At 39.3% G+C, this 17,029-nt stretch overlaps 1 protein-coding gene across 2 annotated transcripts in view; it reads left to right on the top strand.

The window, feature by feature from the left end:
* Nucleotides 1–17,029, top strand: part of PIR (pirin) — a 105,484-nt gene that overhangs the window by 71,726 nt on the left and 16,729 nt on the right. For both annotated transcript variants that reach the window (XM_080909775.1, XM_080909776.1), the window contains 2 exons: nucleotides 3,452–3,536; nucleotides 13,706–13,750. In XM_080909775.1, coding sequence (XP_080765901.1) covers nucleotides 3,452–3,536; nucleotides 13,706–13,750 — 130 coding nt within the window. The remainder of the gene's footprint in view (nucleotides 1–3,451; nucleotides 3,537–13,705; nucleotides 13,751–17,029) is intronic.

The raw sequence follows: 17,029 nt of genomic DNA, 5'->3' as shown, positions 1-17,029 counted from the left end.
CCTGTATCCTTTCTTTCCCCATACCTCTGGTGGGTGGTAGGCTATAAGAGAGATGAAAGGGTTTACGAACCATCATTAAAAATAAGGTTCAAAAAATTAAAGTTACAGTGCACCGACACACATTCATGGGAATAAAAGAATAAAAATATGCCTTTAGGTTTGGGTGAGTGGGCAGCTGATTATTCATGGCATGTTATATTGATTTCTTTGATACGATTTTCAATACAAAGGAATTTTAGAATGGAAATAATATTTTAGTTTTGCCAAAAGCACTTAAAAACGAACAATACGTTTTCATTGAGTCTCCTCTGTCACTGCAGTAGTATGGGTGTGGCTTTATAAACCCACCCCTTGGACCCTATTCAAAAATTTCAAGTGAATCCATATAATAAATTAATAAATACAAAATGTTTCTCTGTGTGTGTGTGTGTGTGTTGTATACATGTGGTATGTGGTTGCATCATGGAGAGAGAAATTACTCAGAAAGGTTTTCTTATAGAATGGATTATGTTGAGATGCTCGAGGCAGGAAGAAAGAAAATGAGGCAGCCAGGAGGGTAAACTTGAGGCTGAGAATGGAGCCTGTTAGTCAATGGCTGTCCACACCTCCAGTGCCCGTTCTCATCCAAGCCACATCCTCTCCTCTCTGCAGCCGTAGTCTCAGAAATATGAAGGGCAATTGAAAAATTACACTACAGAGAGGCGCATTCATTTTCTAGTGGAGAACTTCAAGCCCTGAATAGATTTAGACTCCAGCAGCTAAGCCTCCCCACACGATCCTTTGATGAGTACATTAAACCCAAAAGAAGATGGGTCCTTTGCTAATGACCAGGGCAAAACCATATACTAAACAACATTCCGGAGTTCCCAACCAAGATGCTTGCATTCTGGGAACATGCTAATGAAAATTAGGCCAAGCATCTCCTTGTGGTTATTCTCTTTGCTGTAGATTGTGTAGGGCTAACGACTCTGTTCCTGAGGCAGAGGTTGGGAAAGATACTTAAGCCAAACTAGGACCTTTTGAAAGAGTTCAGTGCTGCTAGAGCATAGGGGTCATCTGATACTATGTGAAGTTCGCTATTGATCTTTTAAGAGGTAACTTTAGAAGTCACCATTGGCTGAAAGCAGTCTCTTTCCAGATGGTGCCTTATACACCAAATGACCCTAGACAACCAGATCTCATGTCCCGTGTGTGTTGCATTTGTTTCAAACTCTTCAGAGTGGTTATAAATCTTTAGCTTCAAGTTGCACTTGATGTCATGGAGTTTTCTGGTTTTATTTAGGTATGTACCGGGGGTTTGTGGTTCTAGTCTTTGAAATGGAATGAAGGCAGCTTGATCTCCACACCATGTGAAACCAGAACACCTGAAAGCCTAAGACTCCTATAGGAGACATCCATAGAGGAAAAAATACATTGTCCTTATGATTCATAATTCTAATTTAATACAAAAACATATCATTTGGCAAATGCACTTGTTCTGAAGACAGGCAGGGGGACTATATATAGGTAAAGATATTAATGAATATCTTACATATAGTGTCAATGAATGCGTGGTTACACTTAGGATTTTCCATTGTGAAACATCTTTCAATGTCTATTAAAATACCCACTGAATGGCAGTCACTGTGGATTGGTCCAGAAGATTCAGTGTTGAAAAAAAGCAAAACTGTCCATGTACAGATTGCAAAATCTCCAAAATTATATCCTTATGAAGGGTAGTAATTCTGGACTCTAGATTCTTCCTTCATGTCAAGTTACAAATGTGTGGTTTTCATACGAGGTTTTTATGAACATGCAACTTACATATAGAAAAGTACAGAAATTAAGAATACAACTTGGAGAATTTTCACCAAGTGAAAATATCCATGAAGTACACAGCCAGACCAATGAGCAGAACATTACAGTCCCCTGGGGTCTTCTTGGTGCCTTTCTTCTTTTGTGAGCTCCTTTGTGCAGCTTACTGGTTAACCTTTTCAACTACCTTTTCTGACATCTCATACTAATTTTATCTTGTTATGAACACTATAGGTATGAAATTGGTCTTTATTTGCTTAAATGTATGCTTCCATGATGCTTCTGAGTTGTTGCCTAAGTTAGGTTTATTTTTCATCCATACTAGTTCACTGTTAAGTTGTTTAAAATTCAGTTATCTATTCTATTATCACATCTTTGTGGAGAATAGTCCTGAGGATATTTCCAGGTTGGGGTAGTAAAGCTTCCTCTGTGTGTCTTCTGGTGGACATTTGTACTGGAAATGCACTCACAAGTGAGAAATTTGCGTCAAAAGTTACTCCTGTATTCATCTGGATTACATGTCAACCATATTTGTACTGAGTTTGCACTAAATTGCAACCCAACAGCCATGTATGACCCTGTCAGTCACTCTGTGCTTTCTGCAAGCTCAGCATTCTGTGGGTTTTTATTTTCATTTTCCTGTGCATTTTAAGTAAAACAAAACAACAACCAAAATTAAATGTTCACTGGGGCTTTGTGCGGGCAATGAGACATGGTAAAGTTTACAGCAAGTGTTAATCCCTTAGATTTTCATCTGTGCTCACAGTTCAGGATGGCATCATATTGAATTATCAGCTCTACTGAGCTGTTGATGAAATCAATACCACTGTTTACCCTGGAAGACCTGATAAAGTTGGCTTTCTTTGGGGTTGAAATTTTGTAAAACCAGCAGGTGGCCAGCCAGCATTTTCTCCCAGGCAAAAGGCCCACATGAGGAAAAGTAATATGCAAGTCCATTATTTGAATTTCAACGTGGAAATGGCTTTAATTGCTGTGTATTATACATGTGGTGGGGCATAAGACAGCTTTCCATATCAACTGTAAGGCTAAGTGTGAAAAAATTTGAACAATTATAGCCCAATCAAAATCGTAATGCAGGACCCTTGGAGCTGCAGGGAGAGAAATGCCTTATTGAAATTATCTTGCTGCTTATATCATAAAGCCAGGAAGAAGGAAGCATAAATGTAATGGTCCCAGGTCTACTGCAGAAAGGCTGAGCTGAAGGAAGGAATCTTATCCTGGGACCAAGGAGATGACCCAGTAGGTAAAATCATTTCCATGTATGCCTCACAACTTACATTTGGATCCCTGGAATCTATATAAAAGCAAGACACAGTGCCATATGTCAGCCATCCCAGAATTCTTGTGGTAAGATGGGTAGTGAACACCAGAGAATCTCTAGATGCTCAAGGGCCAACTAGTCTGGAGTAAGCAGAGCAGCAGCAAACAGATATTCCATCTTAAGGAAGGCAGAAGATAAGGACCAATGCCAAGGTTGTCCTCTGACTCCACTCACATGCTGTGGGGAACACATGCCATCAAATGTGTACACACACACATACACATACACGCACTATATATACACAATAAATGTTTTTAAAAGAAACATATTCACATTAAACTTCTGATGGTTTTCTTTTTTCTTTCTTTTTTTCAGTCAAAGGTTTATACTCGCACACCAACCTTATATCTGGACTTCAAGTTGGACCAAGGAGCAAAGCATTCCCAGCCTATTCCTAAAGGTATGATGGGTTTTGGAATTTAGTAGCCATTCCTGGAAGAACAACCAAACGAAAGCCCAATCAGCTGCTTTGGAGGAATGCAGATTGCCAATACCTGCATGACCTTCTAGGAATGCTGTGTTTAATTATATTTCAGTTGGCAAAGACTGCATGCGTATGCTTGAATAGAATAGGTGACAAGTTCTAAAGTTTGACTCTTCCTGTCCTTTGTCTGAAATACAGTTAATTGGATATTTAAAACCACTTATTCATTTGCAGTTTCAATGATATTAGCTGATTATTCAGACAAACTAGGTACCAACTTAGGCAGTGTGTATGTTATTGTAAAGTTACTTCAATCAAGGTCACCCTGTCTCTCTTTTTTTTTAGGTCAAATTCCATTACAGCTCCAAGAACTGTCTAAGTTCATTTTGTTTGGATGCTTTGTTGCATCAAATCTTCCTTGAAATGTTTGGTCCATTGGCTGTGTCTCAGACATGCATGTTTAGCTTATATATTCTATGGTGTTGTTACTCATGGTAAAGGGATGTGACATAGATAACTGGGTTATGTTTGCCTTCTGGCATAACCAGCCCAATTAATTATTTGTGTCATTACTGGACTAATTGGATAGAATGGATACACATATTGCTACCATCCCATCTCTGATACCAGGAAAATGTCTGTGTCCCAAGAAAAATACAATTAGGGGGGAGCCTGGACACATTCTTCCTGAACCCTACCACGATTTATCTGAATTCTTGCCCATAAATAGCATTAGAATCATTTTTTACCATTTCTTTCTTGCCTTTGGGCTGGGCACGTTTTCATTGGGTTGTGCTAATCTTGCAGAAAACAGATGTTTCATGCAGTAGGGATTTGGAAGACAGTTGATATCAGGAATTGAGCCTGATGATGCATCATTTACAAAGAATCCAATTTGTCGAGTTTCTGACAGTACCAGGTTTCTTTTGCACTGGCCACACATTTTTCCCATTAGCTCTTGGCTAAAATAAGAATACGTAGGGTCTCCTTTTGCACGGTGACTTTTAACATCCCTTGAAAAGCAATCTGATTTTTCTTGTTGTAAACTGATGTTTCAACAGTATTGTTATCATTCATCATGAAGGACATAAGTTCGAATCTCTAGGAAAGTATCTTCTTCTGATCTTCAGGACCCCTTTGCATACTAACTGATACTATAAACGTTTGACCCTCCACAGCCACTCTGTTCATTTTCTCTATCTTTCTTCAGAGTACCTCTGCTTCTGGGTACTTTATAGCATGGATTAGAGTGTTAATAATAGAAAACTGTTACGGCGTGGGACATTTTCCATTCAGTGAACCTTTTCTTTTCTTTTAGACTTTCCTTCATGGTGTCAATAACAAAGCTGTCTTCAGACAAATAGAGTGTACCACTCTATAATAATGTCCTTCTTACCTCAGGGTGTCCATTTATTAATTCCCAGACCCCAAACTGTGCTACATGGCAAAGGGACTTTGCAGCTCTGTATGGTGGAGCTCACTTATAATCCCAGATCCTAGGAAGCTTAGGAAAGTTAAAGTCATCATTTGCTACATAGAAAATTTGAAGCTACTCTAGGCTACACAAAAGCTTGTCTCAAAATGACAGGAGAAAGAGAAGAAGTGCTGTATGTATCTAAGGTAGATGTGTAATCACAATAGGGAGGAGGTAGACACAGAAGCGGGGGGATCAGGAGTTCAAGGGCATCTCAACTACATAGTGAATAAGGGGCAGTCTGAGCTACTTGAGACTTTGTCTAAAAGGAGGGGATGCCCATATGAGTAAATTAAGCCTCTTGAAATGGAGTGTTCTATAGTTTGAATCTCTGTATTGAAGGCTAGATCTTTAGCCTATGGTGCTTTGGGGACAACTCTGGAAGGCTGTACCTGGGGGAGGTTATATTTTTCTGGATGTACCCTTGAGGGAGATACTGAAGCCTCTTGTCTCTTTCCATGCATTTTTTTTTTTGGCTGCTATGAAGTTAGAAGCTTCCTCTACCATTCATGTTCTCCACATTGTACTACCTCATATAAGCCCAGAAGCAACATGGCCAACGGGTCATGGACTGAAACCTTTAAACAGATAGTTCTCAACTTCCCTAATGCTGCGACCCTTCCATTCAGTTCCTCATGTTGTAGTGACCCCACCAACCATACAATTACTTTTGTTGCTACTTCATAACTGTAATTCTGCTACAGTTATGAATCATAATGCAATGATTTCTGGAGATATAGGTTTGCTAAAGGGGTTACAATCTACAGGTTGAGAACCACTTCTCTAAATCATGAGACAAAGTTAACTTTCTTCTTTTTAAAGCTTAGTACAGCAACAGGAATAGAAGCCAACTAATGGTGAGCGGTTAGCCTGGGTAATCCAGGTGGGCATGTTGTCATTATCAGAGTCTATGTAACTGAAAGTGGGTATCAGGACACTCAGAGGAAGAGGGGTTATGACTTAGAAGCAGAGTGATGTTAGTGTGATTCTTGCAGTGACAATGGGAAAATAATATATCATCTAACACAATGTCAGCATACTTCAGCTTCTGTTTGACTTGGAAGGGAGGAGAAAGGAAAAGAGCCACCTCTTTCCCGTTCAGCTTTAAAAGTGGATTCCAATATTGTGTACTAATAAAGCACGTTAGAGTACCTTACGTAAAAATGTCAATGTAAGTAATATGTTACTATACATTTTACTGTTGTAAAATTGTTGCTATTAAATATTTGTTGCTATTAAAACTTTTCTTTTCCATCTCTTCTTGCTTTGTGCATGTTCCCTTTCCTTCTCTTTCCATTTCCTCCCACTTCCCCTTTTACCCATGGCAACTTCCTTGGCCTCAGTCCTTGGGGCCGGCGGATTTGCGTGCCTGAGAGCAGCTTCCCAATAAACTTGCCTTAATAAATAAATAAATAAATAAATAAATAAATAAATAAATAAATAAAATTTTTCTTGCAGCATTTCCTAATATGTCATTTTATTTACTAAAGGTACACTCTATTTTCCCAAAGGATAACTAAGACAGCCTTCTACTTGTTTTATAGTGTTTGATAATGATGATAATAAAATGATGATGATAGCATAGATAGTATAGTAGTTGTTGAGGGAAGGTAATGTCTGCCCCAAGTCCTCAATAATTTAGCATATATATATGTGTATATATATATATATTAGACATTGTAATGTTGAACGTCATACTAGAAATACTAAACATCAAACCAGGTTAAATAGTTTCTCTTTAGGTGAATCTTATTGTACAAGTTACCTATGTATGTGAAATAAGCTTAAACGCTCATGGACAAATTATATGTGTTGAGAGAAGATACCTTCCTTTGGTAGCTATCTGTTCTCAGGTTGAACAACGGTGTCTAACCAATCACAGCCCCTATCTTGCCTGACCATGAAAGGATGCATGGCTTTCTGGCGCCAATAACATGCTTAAATCACGTATCTCTTGTGTGTGGCTTTTTTTTTTCACATGACCCTTGGTTTCATCAAAGCATGCATGTGGGGAAGCAAAAGAGAAAAAACAACCTCAAAAGCTACACCCTGTTATTTTTGCTGCACTAGCCTTAAGTAAGCCACTAGGTTCAGATCACACTCAGAGAGATGATTTTGGACTGTTATTATTAAGATGGCAACAGCAGAAGGCAGGAACCACGGGATCATCGTGGAATTCACCATTGTGCTGGTTTGCTTTAGTTGTCAACTTGCCACAACCTGAAATCACCTGGAAAGCGCATCTCAAGGATAAATTATTTAGATCTGGTTGTCTGTCTGCGGGGGACTGTCCTGATTGTTAATTGAAGTAAAAAAGACACTTCCTGAACATGAGCAGCACCAGTTCATGGACTGGGCTACATGCTGTGCAAGAATGAAGAGTCAGGCAGCTTAAGTAGATTCCATCTGTCTTTGGTCTTGAGTGTGGGAGTGATGAAGCTAGGGTTTTAAATTCCTGCCTTTGTAATGAAAGACTCCATCTAAACTGTAACTATTAAACCAAATACACCCTTTCTTCTCCAGATTCCTTTCTGTCAGGGTGTTTTTAGTAGTGCAACACAAAGAAAATTAGAACAACCAAAATAAAATTTTCTGCTTCTGTGCAAAGTATATGTCAGTTTTCAAATGGCCAGTGGCTCAAAAAATGAGTAATGAATTTCTCCATTCTAATTTATGACCTATTTTCCATACTGAGGCTGGAACCCAGGACTTCATGCGTAATGGGCGAATGCTTTAGCACAGAACCACATCCCCAGCCTATTGTAATGTTTTTAATGATTTGAATAAGCCTAGAGAAACATGCTGGGCTGTCTCAGAGCTTTTGCCTGTCTTTTTACAGTGTCTCTCCTGTTAAAGAGGGGCCCCGAACATGAATAATACATATAGAATTGTAGACTGAAAGGGGTTATTAAGGATAAAGTGTAAATTTTGTTCACTATATCAAATACTCAACTTGGCCTGTGGGCATGTCTGTAATCCTTATTGTTAAGTGCAGTGAATTACGTATTCTATTACAGTACGTAAAGAGTTTAGCAAAGTGCTTAGGAATAGGGCATTAGAGTAGTTGATCTTACCTTCCCTCATAATAATGATATCCATTTAACAGTTATGTATAGAAACCAATTAGTCTTTAAAGCATTGATGACCATGAACCAGAGACAGAAATATAAGCTTATCCAGCAAAATACTTTTTACTATCTTACTTTGGGTGAGCTATATCTGTTTTTCATATTGCTATAGAATAACTCCAGCCCTGCTGAGTTCTAGTCATTGTCAATTATTTGCATTACAAACATCCTTTCTACATCTCACTTTTCTGTTCTATTTCTATTCTGTAATAAATATACCTAGTCTTTAAGTTCTTAATCTGTTCTTTAATGATTGGTGCATTCTGTCCTTTTTTTAGATCATTATTCCCCAACCCAAGGTCATGGAAATATTCTCACTGTTACTGGGTGTTTTGCTGTTTGTCTTTTGTGCCAGTGTGCTTACTTTTTTCTGCAATTAATTTTTAATTTTTTTTCTCTTTGAAGTGGTCGGGTTGGAACCCAGAGACACAAACCTGCTGTATCACCACATCCCCAGCCCTCCCTTTTAAAGTAGTTTTCAGTTGGCAAGTAAACTCGTATTAGTTCTTCCTGTGAAACATGTTTTTAAGTATAGATTGAATAATAACTAGATCTAGATATCTAACACAAGAATGATTTTTGAGGCAGAGTCTTATGATGGAGCCCTGACTGTCCTGGAGCTCACTATGTAAACCAGGCTGGCTTTGAACTCACAAAGAGCCACCTGCCTCTGCCTGAGTGTTCTAGAGCTCTCCTTTATAATCCTCTTTATCACGTGAGCCAGGATAATTACCCTATTTTTACCAGTGAGGAAGCTGAGGTACAGAGAGATTATGTAACTTATTTAAAATTAATTAGGTAGTAAATGTTGTGGTGAAATTATAACCAGCCCAGTATCACTCACACTGTGATTTTCACATGCCATCTTGTTCCATACTCAACCAAGTAATGGTCCTTTAGTGACTTCTCTTCCCCTTGCCATTTATGTTTAGTTATAAGATGGACATTAACTATTTATTTCTGCATTCGTATCTTGTGGTGAGCTTTTTCAGTTGATGTGTGGTCAGAAAATTCATTTTTTTTCTTTTTTAATTGGTTGTTTTATTTATTTACATTTCAAATATTACCCCCTTCCCAGTTTCCTATCCACAAACCCCCTATGCCCTCCTCCCTCCCCCTGCCTCTATGAGGGTGCTTCCCCCATCCGCCCATCCACTCTTGCCCCAGAAAAATCTATTTTAATGTCAGTTATTCTAAACTACAATATTCAGGGGAATACACAATGCTAGGTACCATGAGGTGCTTGTTGATGCTACTGTGGGTTGTTCTGTTTTCCTGACAATTGTATACATGTATATGATGTTTGGAAGACAGTACCAAAATGCAAAATTCTTGACTATGGTGTGGGTAACGGTGATCCTGACACTCTTGGCTAAGTGTATTTTGTAATCCAAGAGGAGAGCGGAGAGCACTTGGGTCTGGTGTTGTGGGTTCCATGGGTCCATTTTAGGCCTAGCTTACAGCTTCATAGAAATGCTGACCTACAAAGATGTTGAGCAAAGGAGAAAGGAAAGGGATGTAAAGAAAAATTATGCTAAAATTTGTTTTAAACAAACCTCCTAAGTGCTAGGCATTCAGTGTGTGTGTGTGTGTGTGTGTGTCTGTGTGTGTGTGTGAAATGACCATCCTATCTTACAGCATAAGAATAATGAAGCATGTGAGATAGTATCTTGGCTTTGGGAAAACCTCGGCAAAAAATATACAGTAACTATAGTATCTTTGTAACTTTTCAATGTGTCTGAAATTATTTCAAACATTTTTAAGTTAGTTTGTTTGGCAGAAGAGAGCAGGAGAGGACCACACAGTTGCACCTCTGATCCCAGAAGGCCAGGAGTCAGGTCTAGAAAGGAATTACCTGAGGAAGTTGAATGTGGAGATGTTCCATGCAGGCTCCTGGGATCGGAGCTGCTTTGGAGTCTGGTGAACACTGTAAGCCTAATTCTACTAGGAATAGTTATGTTCTCTTCTTAGCCCCTTTGCCCTCTCTACTAAACTGACTTCTGTTAGAAATTTTTTACATCTTCCACATACATACATAAGAATGATTATTAATTCACTGGAATTATGAACCCTTAATGAAGTCAGGAGAAAAATGGTCTGGCTTAAGCCCAGGAATGTAGGCTGAGGAAATCTCTCACTAGCAATATTTTTTAAGAATTAGGAACCTCCCTGGAAATAAAGTGAATACCACAGAGAATGATTTACATATTTAAAACCCACATTGTGCGTTTGTTTTATGTTTGGCTAAAAGAGATCTGACTTGCATGTGCTGCTGACTTAACTGTCCTCAGGGACTAGAAGAAAAATATGATCTTCATCTCAGCACATTTTATTTGTTAGTTCCAAAGAGAAGATCTTCCCAACTGCAAAGAGACAGTTGGGTGTCCACCATGCTTGTGGGGACAAAAGGAGAAAATTGTATACTATGTGACTTCTGATAGAATGACAGAAATTTGAGGGTGGCATCAATTTCTAGTGCAGGGCACAAAAGTGAGACGAGAGTTGAAGGAAAGAAGGAAGGAGGGAGGTAGTGAGGGAGGGAGGGAGGGAGGGAGAGAGGGAGGGAGGGAAGGAGAGAAGGGAGGTGAGGAAGGGGAGCTGGTGGGGGGAGGGAGGAGGGTTGGAGGGGGCAGGAAGAAAGGAAGGAAGGAAGGAAGGAAGGAAGGAAGGAAGGAAGGAAGGAAGGAAGGAAGGAAGGAAGAAGCTGAACATTGCACAGGGGATGCCAGGAAGTAGTAGTGCTTCACACATTTAATCCCAGTACTTGGGAAGCAGAGGCCAGAGGATCTCTGCGAGTTTGAGGCCAGCCTGGTCTACAAAGGCAGATCCAGGACAGCCATGGCTACACAGTAACCCTGTCTTGAAAAATTGAAATAAAACAAAATCAGACAGAGAAGAGCCCTTGGCTGATGTGATCCTGCTTTTAGCAAAGGAGTAATTTGACCAAAATATATTTTTTCTTAAACATTCAGTATGCATTCACACATACTATTTGACATTTGTTTTTCTTTTGGCAGTTCTAAGAAATAGTGTTCCCTAGAAATGAAACCAAGATTAATAGCACATGTAGGTAAACATTTTACTGCAAAGATGATAAAGGGAAATTGCAACACTGCCCCTGTTCTGCTAGCTCTAATGTTTTGTGCTTTCTACCAGGCAATGTGTTATACTGAGCAGACTCTCAGCAACTTACTAGACTACTTTAACGAGAAGCAAAACCAGGTACATGCACGTCGAACACTCACTTGGCAGCTTAACGAGGCGCACAAACTGTTTTTCAAGGTTTTGCCAAAAAGAATTTTCAAAGGGGGAAAAAACAGACCCAAGTGATCTGTTTGGAAGATGAAGCAGGAAGGGAAGGAAAAATGCCACGAGGGTAATTTGAAAGATCCCACATAAAAACCTCAGCCAAATAATTGAGAACGATGGGGGTGGGGGAGCGTTGGCTTGTCTCTGCCTTAGAAGTGCGAAGAGAGGGACTGAGTACGTAAACAAGAGCACATTCATGACAGGATGTGTTACTGCTCTGTGTTCTCGCATGGACAGATAATTAAAACATAGCACTGAATTTCTTCTACTTTTGAAGCAAATGCTAATTAGTACCAAAAAAGGCACAAAAGTCCCCAAGGTATAAATACCAAATTGCTCACCACTTATGTCAGGGTAAAACTGAGATTTACAGAAAAATTTACAGTTTAGATGCCCCATGCTTTGGTATTCTTTAAATAACATGTTACTTTTTTTCCCCTCAAGATAAACAAGAAATATAAGCCATCTGCACTTAGCAGAAAAAAATGTTAACTATTTCCAATCCAATCCTTTTCTTTTTAAAGCTGAGAGCAGAGGGATTTCTTGGTAAGGTACAATTTTAAACTGGACTGAGCAGGAATAGATAATTTATTAGAAAGAAACAAGGGTCCTTGCAAAGCCAGGCTGTGCACACAAGAATGGGGCTATAGATTTTGGCATGTGTTTTCAGCATCTATGATGGACCTTCCAGTGTTTCCCGTTATCCCACTTGAATACCAATGACTGGACCGTCTTGCTCTTTATATCTGCACCCACAACGTGCACTAACAATAGAAGTTCAATAAATGAGAAACGGAATGAGGCAGCATTACTCTCGGGTGGCTTAGACTTGCTCTTATAATATCTCACAAACAGCCAGAAGTACTGGCGTGTGTTTGGAATGCCAGCACTGGGAAGTCAGGCACACAGATCCCTGGGGCTTACTGGCCAGCCATCCAGGTCTCAGCTGTGAGTCCTAAGCCCCAGTCTCGCAAGGTGGATGGTGGCTCCTGAAGGTCAACCACTGGCCTCCACATGTACATGCACACACATGCGCCTTCACAAGTCATAGTTTTTGAAGAACTTGTGAGGACAATTCCAGGGATCTCCCAGGCTGTCTGAGGCCTGTTAATCAGCAAAAGTTTTTGATCCTCTTTTGTAGGGAGCAAATTAAGTCTTTATTGCATGGGTATTGTTGACATGAGCAACGTCATGTCGAGGGCTCCAGTGCCTCGACATGCAAGTGGCAAAGCCTTCCTGGACTGAGGCTTAGAGGAATGGCAAAGATTTCCTCTGGTTCAGGTGCAAATGTTAAGGTTTTGTGCAGAAAATATCCAGCATAGCTTCCATCTCCACCTGGGTTGTTTCCAGCCTAGACATGGAGACTGCTTCCCTACAGAGGCTCCTTCTACTGAGATTAGGTAACCCCACCTCCTTGTTCATATATATATTTCATTCCCAGGATGACCTAGTTAGGTCGGTCTCCAGAGTCTCCAGGATGTAGCACCTGATATTGATACACACACTCTTTTAGAATAGAAAGGAGAATGTGCTCACTGGACACTAGAACTCAACTAAATTTAAAAAAAAGCTTCATTGGTATTATTATTCACACTTCGGCCTACTTAGAAGCACAGAAAGCTGGACATGAAGCTAGACTGGAGTGCTATAGCTTGTAGCATGGTGACAGAGCTGTAAGAAACAATCTGTGGGCTGCAGGGTGTCTCAGCGATTCTTAGTGCTTATTGCTCTATTGGAGGACTATAGTTCAGATCCCAGCACCCAGATCACAAAAGCCTGTAACCCTGCGGGCTCTGTTGTCCCCTTCTGGCACCTGGTAAACACACACACACACACACACACACACACACAAATAAAATAAATGTGCTAATAGGTATACTGCCAAAGTAAACTGTGCAGTACCTGCTTTGGGTGGTCCTTAAATAGCAAGGACTTTAAGTTTTTTAAGTATAGAAATGTTTGTTGTTTATTTGTGCATATGCTGTGTATGTATGTGAGAGAGGGAGGAGGAAAGTAGGAAATATATAATATATAGAATAAGTAGCTCACAGAACTAAAGTCTTAAAACATAAAAGAAAATATTTCATACTCAACTTTTCCTATTGTTACTGTTGTATATGTTTATATTATACATGTAATAGAAAGAAAATGCATATGTAATATATATATATATATACATATACATATATTGATATTATGCACACTAATAATGCATTGTCTCTGGTCATTTACAGGGTGGACAAGCTTCATTTATACCATCTCTGGAGATGTATATATTGGTGAGTAAAGGGTTTGCCATTTGGGGCTCAATTGCAGTTTAATTAAAGCTACTGAAAAGATAAACTACTGAAGCTATTGTATGTAATTGAATACTGTGCCTCCTTTCTTCCCACACCAATCTGGATCAGGGTGCCTTGCAGCTTCCAGAATGTTCAGTAACAGAACAACATGGACAAAAAGCACAGGAGTGTTAAGTCTGAGAGGTTAGAAGTTTCCTTGTCCATAAAAAGCTGGAGCTCCAATGGGCTCCAGTGAGAGCCGCAGTCTATGTATTCCTTTGGAGATAAAAGACAAGTTAGGTATCTCAGGTATTTCACTTTTTTTCGTTTATTCTAAGGCTTGTGTGCTGCTGTTTGGAGTGAAATGCGTATTTGAGAACAAAGCAACTCTCATTTTATACATGAGCAGTGGGGCATCTAAAAGAAGGTATTTATGCCAAGGTCTCATACCTGAGGCACAAACCAAGCTATGGTGATATGAGAGAGAGTGGCCACCATAGGCTTTGTCCTTTGAATTCGTGGTCCCCAATGGGTGGCGTTCTTTGGTGATGTTTGCGAGGTGTGACCTTATGAGAAAGTGTGTCACTAGAAATGGGCTTTAAGAGTCTAAAGATTCACCATTGCTAATTTTTGCTCATTGCTTCCTGCTTAATGTTTAAGAGGCAAGTTCTCATCATCCAGATCTTCCCACAGTGCTGTGTTTTTGGCCAGAGTTCCCGACTATGACAGAACCATATCCCCAAGGTACCATCATCCAAGTAAACCCTTCCTTTTATAAGTTGCCTTTGTGATTTTTTAAAAAAATCGCAGCAATAAAAAAACTACTACTATCCAATCTCAGTCTCAGTCTCTGTGTCCTACCTACACTGCATTCAGTTACAATGTAGAGTTCAAGCCCACTTGTATTTCCAAACCTACCCAACCTGATAGCAGAAGAGACAGAATCCATGTAAGAGACAGGCATGTGTCCATCCCAATTGTTTCTAGTTTTCTGGAGACAGGTAAAATCTCTTTGCAAGGATGACAGCAAATGGCTAGGTTACAGCTTATTCCGTGGATGTCCCACCCAAGCTCCTCATGAGCTTGCTTCCTCAGTACCTGCTGACCAGCTTCCAACTCTGTGTCCTACACCATTTTTCCTGAAAATTGGAAAGATTGCTCTGGGTCACTCAGGAAACACAGGAGCACTGAAGCATCAGCATTCTGAAAGTTAGCTGTCTCCTCTCAGCTGTTCTTGCTGCCATGCCCTTGTTCTAACATCATGGATTTTAACCCTCTAAAATCAGAAGCCAAATCGAACACCTTCTTTCAAAAGTTGCCTTGCAAACAGATGGTATGCTAATGACAGCTGTACAGGGTGTGATGCCACATCCCAAGTGATTTATTTAAACCATTCTTTATATTCTCAAAAAAGGTGTTCAATCACTTGAGTCTTCTGGAAATAACAGTAATTTGAATTTATTCATAATGTGGTATAATTGGGCTTCGTTCCTCTTTCACTGAATAACACTGAAATTACAAGCTCCAAACAAAATTCACATATTTTATTATTCAATAGTATAAAGATTCAAATAAAAAGACCCTCTAGCAGTATTATAGTAAGTGCCTGTGTGTATAGAGTGAAATGTATTAAGTGTCTGAGAAGAATGAGGTATCATTTACTTTTTTGATATTCTTATAATCATATCGTACTTTATAAAAATAGAAAAAATCTTTTTGGAGGTCTTATGATTTTAAAACAATCTACAGAGATGGAATATAAAAGAAAGAGTATGAAGTTTAAGGTGTTAAAGATTCCAGAAATGTTTATGTAGAATAAGAAAAAGCAGGGGTTGGAGGGGGAGCCAAACTTTATGAAAAGTGCCAGAGAGCAAATATTTTTGTCTGTGGGACTACTGTGCCTTGCCTATGTAGCACAAAAACAGCCATGAACAATGTGTAAAGAAATGGAGTACATGTTGTAATCCAAGTTATTTTTGAACTTCACGTATTTTTCATATACCTAAAACTACTGTTGCTAATTCTTTGCAATTTTTTAAGTGATGACCTTCCATTGCCTCTTGACTCTGCAAAATCTCACAAATGTTTCTGTCCTAAATGGCACTGAAGAGAAGATAAAGGGTATGAAACTTGATATGTAATCTGCAAAGCCTCTTTTATCTAGTAATTACAGCCTCATTTTCAGACAGACCTTTACCCTAAGACATTCATAAGTGAAGCATTCAGAAATTTTAAGCTAAGGGGGACCTACACTTCCACTTGTTTTCCTTGACGTAAGGTGAAATTGTCCTGAGTCATTTCTTCTAACTGACTTATTCTCCCACTCCATGGCCATGGGCCACATCTGGCAGAAGATGGAATCGTGGTCTCTCTCCTCTGACTGAATTTGTGTGTGTTCAAAATAAACTGAGCCATAGACAGAATCCAGCTCCACAAACTGATCTCTTAGGACTCAATCAATGAACAACAGGCCAAATGACTTCATTTGCATATGATCTCCTTGCTTTGCTCCTATCCACCCCTTTATGAGGTTGCTAATGAGAAAAACAAAAGGACAAAACAACACATAACCAGAGGGGGGAAATGACCAAACAGATATGACTGTTTAAAAATATTCTAACTTGAGCTGGAGAGATGGTTCGGTTGTTAAGAGCACTGACTGCTCTTCCAGAGGTCCTGAGTTCAAATATCAGCAACCACATGGTGGTTCACAACCATTTGTAATAAAATCTGAGGCCCTATTCTGGCATGTCTGAAAACAGCCACACTGTACTTATATGTAATAAATAAATAAAATTTTAAAATATATTCTAACTTACAAGTGAGAGCCCAGAAAATGGTTCCCAACTTTAGTACCTCAATTTTATCTTACTTATAAACACAAATGCCACCACTCAATCCCAGATGACAGGAGCTGATCAGTTAGTCATTCTCTTTTACACAGTGTTAATTACTCATTTTTCAGTTACTGAAATGTCAATATATTTAGTAGTATCTTGGGCTAGAAAAAAATAGGCCATGATTTGAATGGCAAAATTATTCTCAAAAGACTGCATACAGTAAAAATTTAAGAATGCTATTTAGTCGGGGAACAAAGGGAGATGAGGATGAGGTAAGAAGGTATGAGAAAATATATTCAGTTATATACTTGCTTGAAATGGCCTTACGGAACCCTAGTACAATAAGATCTTTTCAAATGTGTGTGTTGTGTTATGTGTGTGGTGTGGTACATGTGGTGTATGTGCTTGTTAATGTGAATGTGTGCAAATGTGTAGGTTC

Source organism: Micromys minutus, assembly GCF_963924665.1.
Source record: "Micromys minutus genome assembly, chromosome: X".
In the NCBI taxonomy this organism is placed as follows: domain Eukaryota; kingdom Metazoa; phylum Chordata; class Mammalia; order Rodentia; family Muridae; genus Micromys; species Micromys minutus.
Note: the sequence above shows the minus strand (reverse complement) of the source record. Positions and strands in the feature narration are given on the sequence as shown.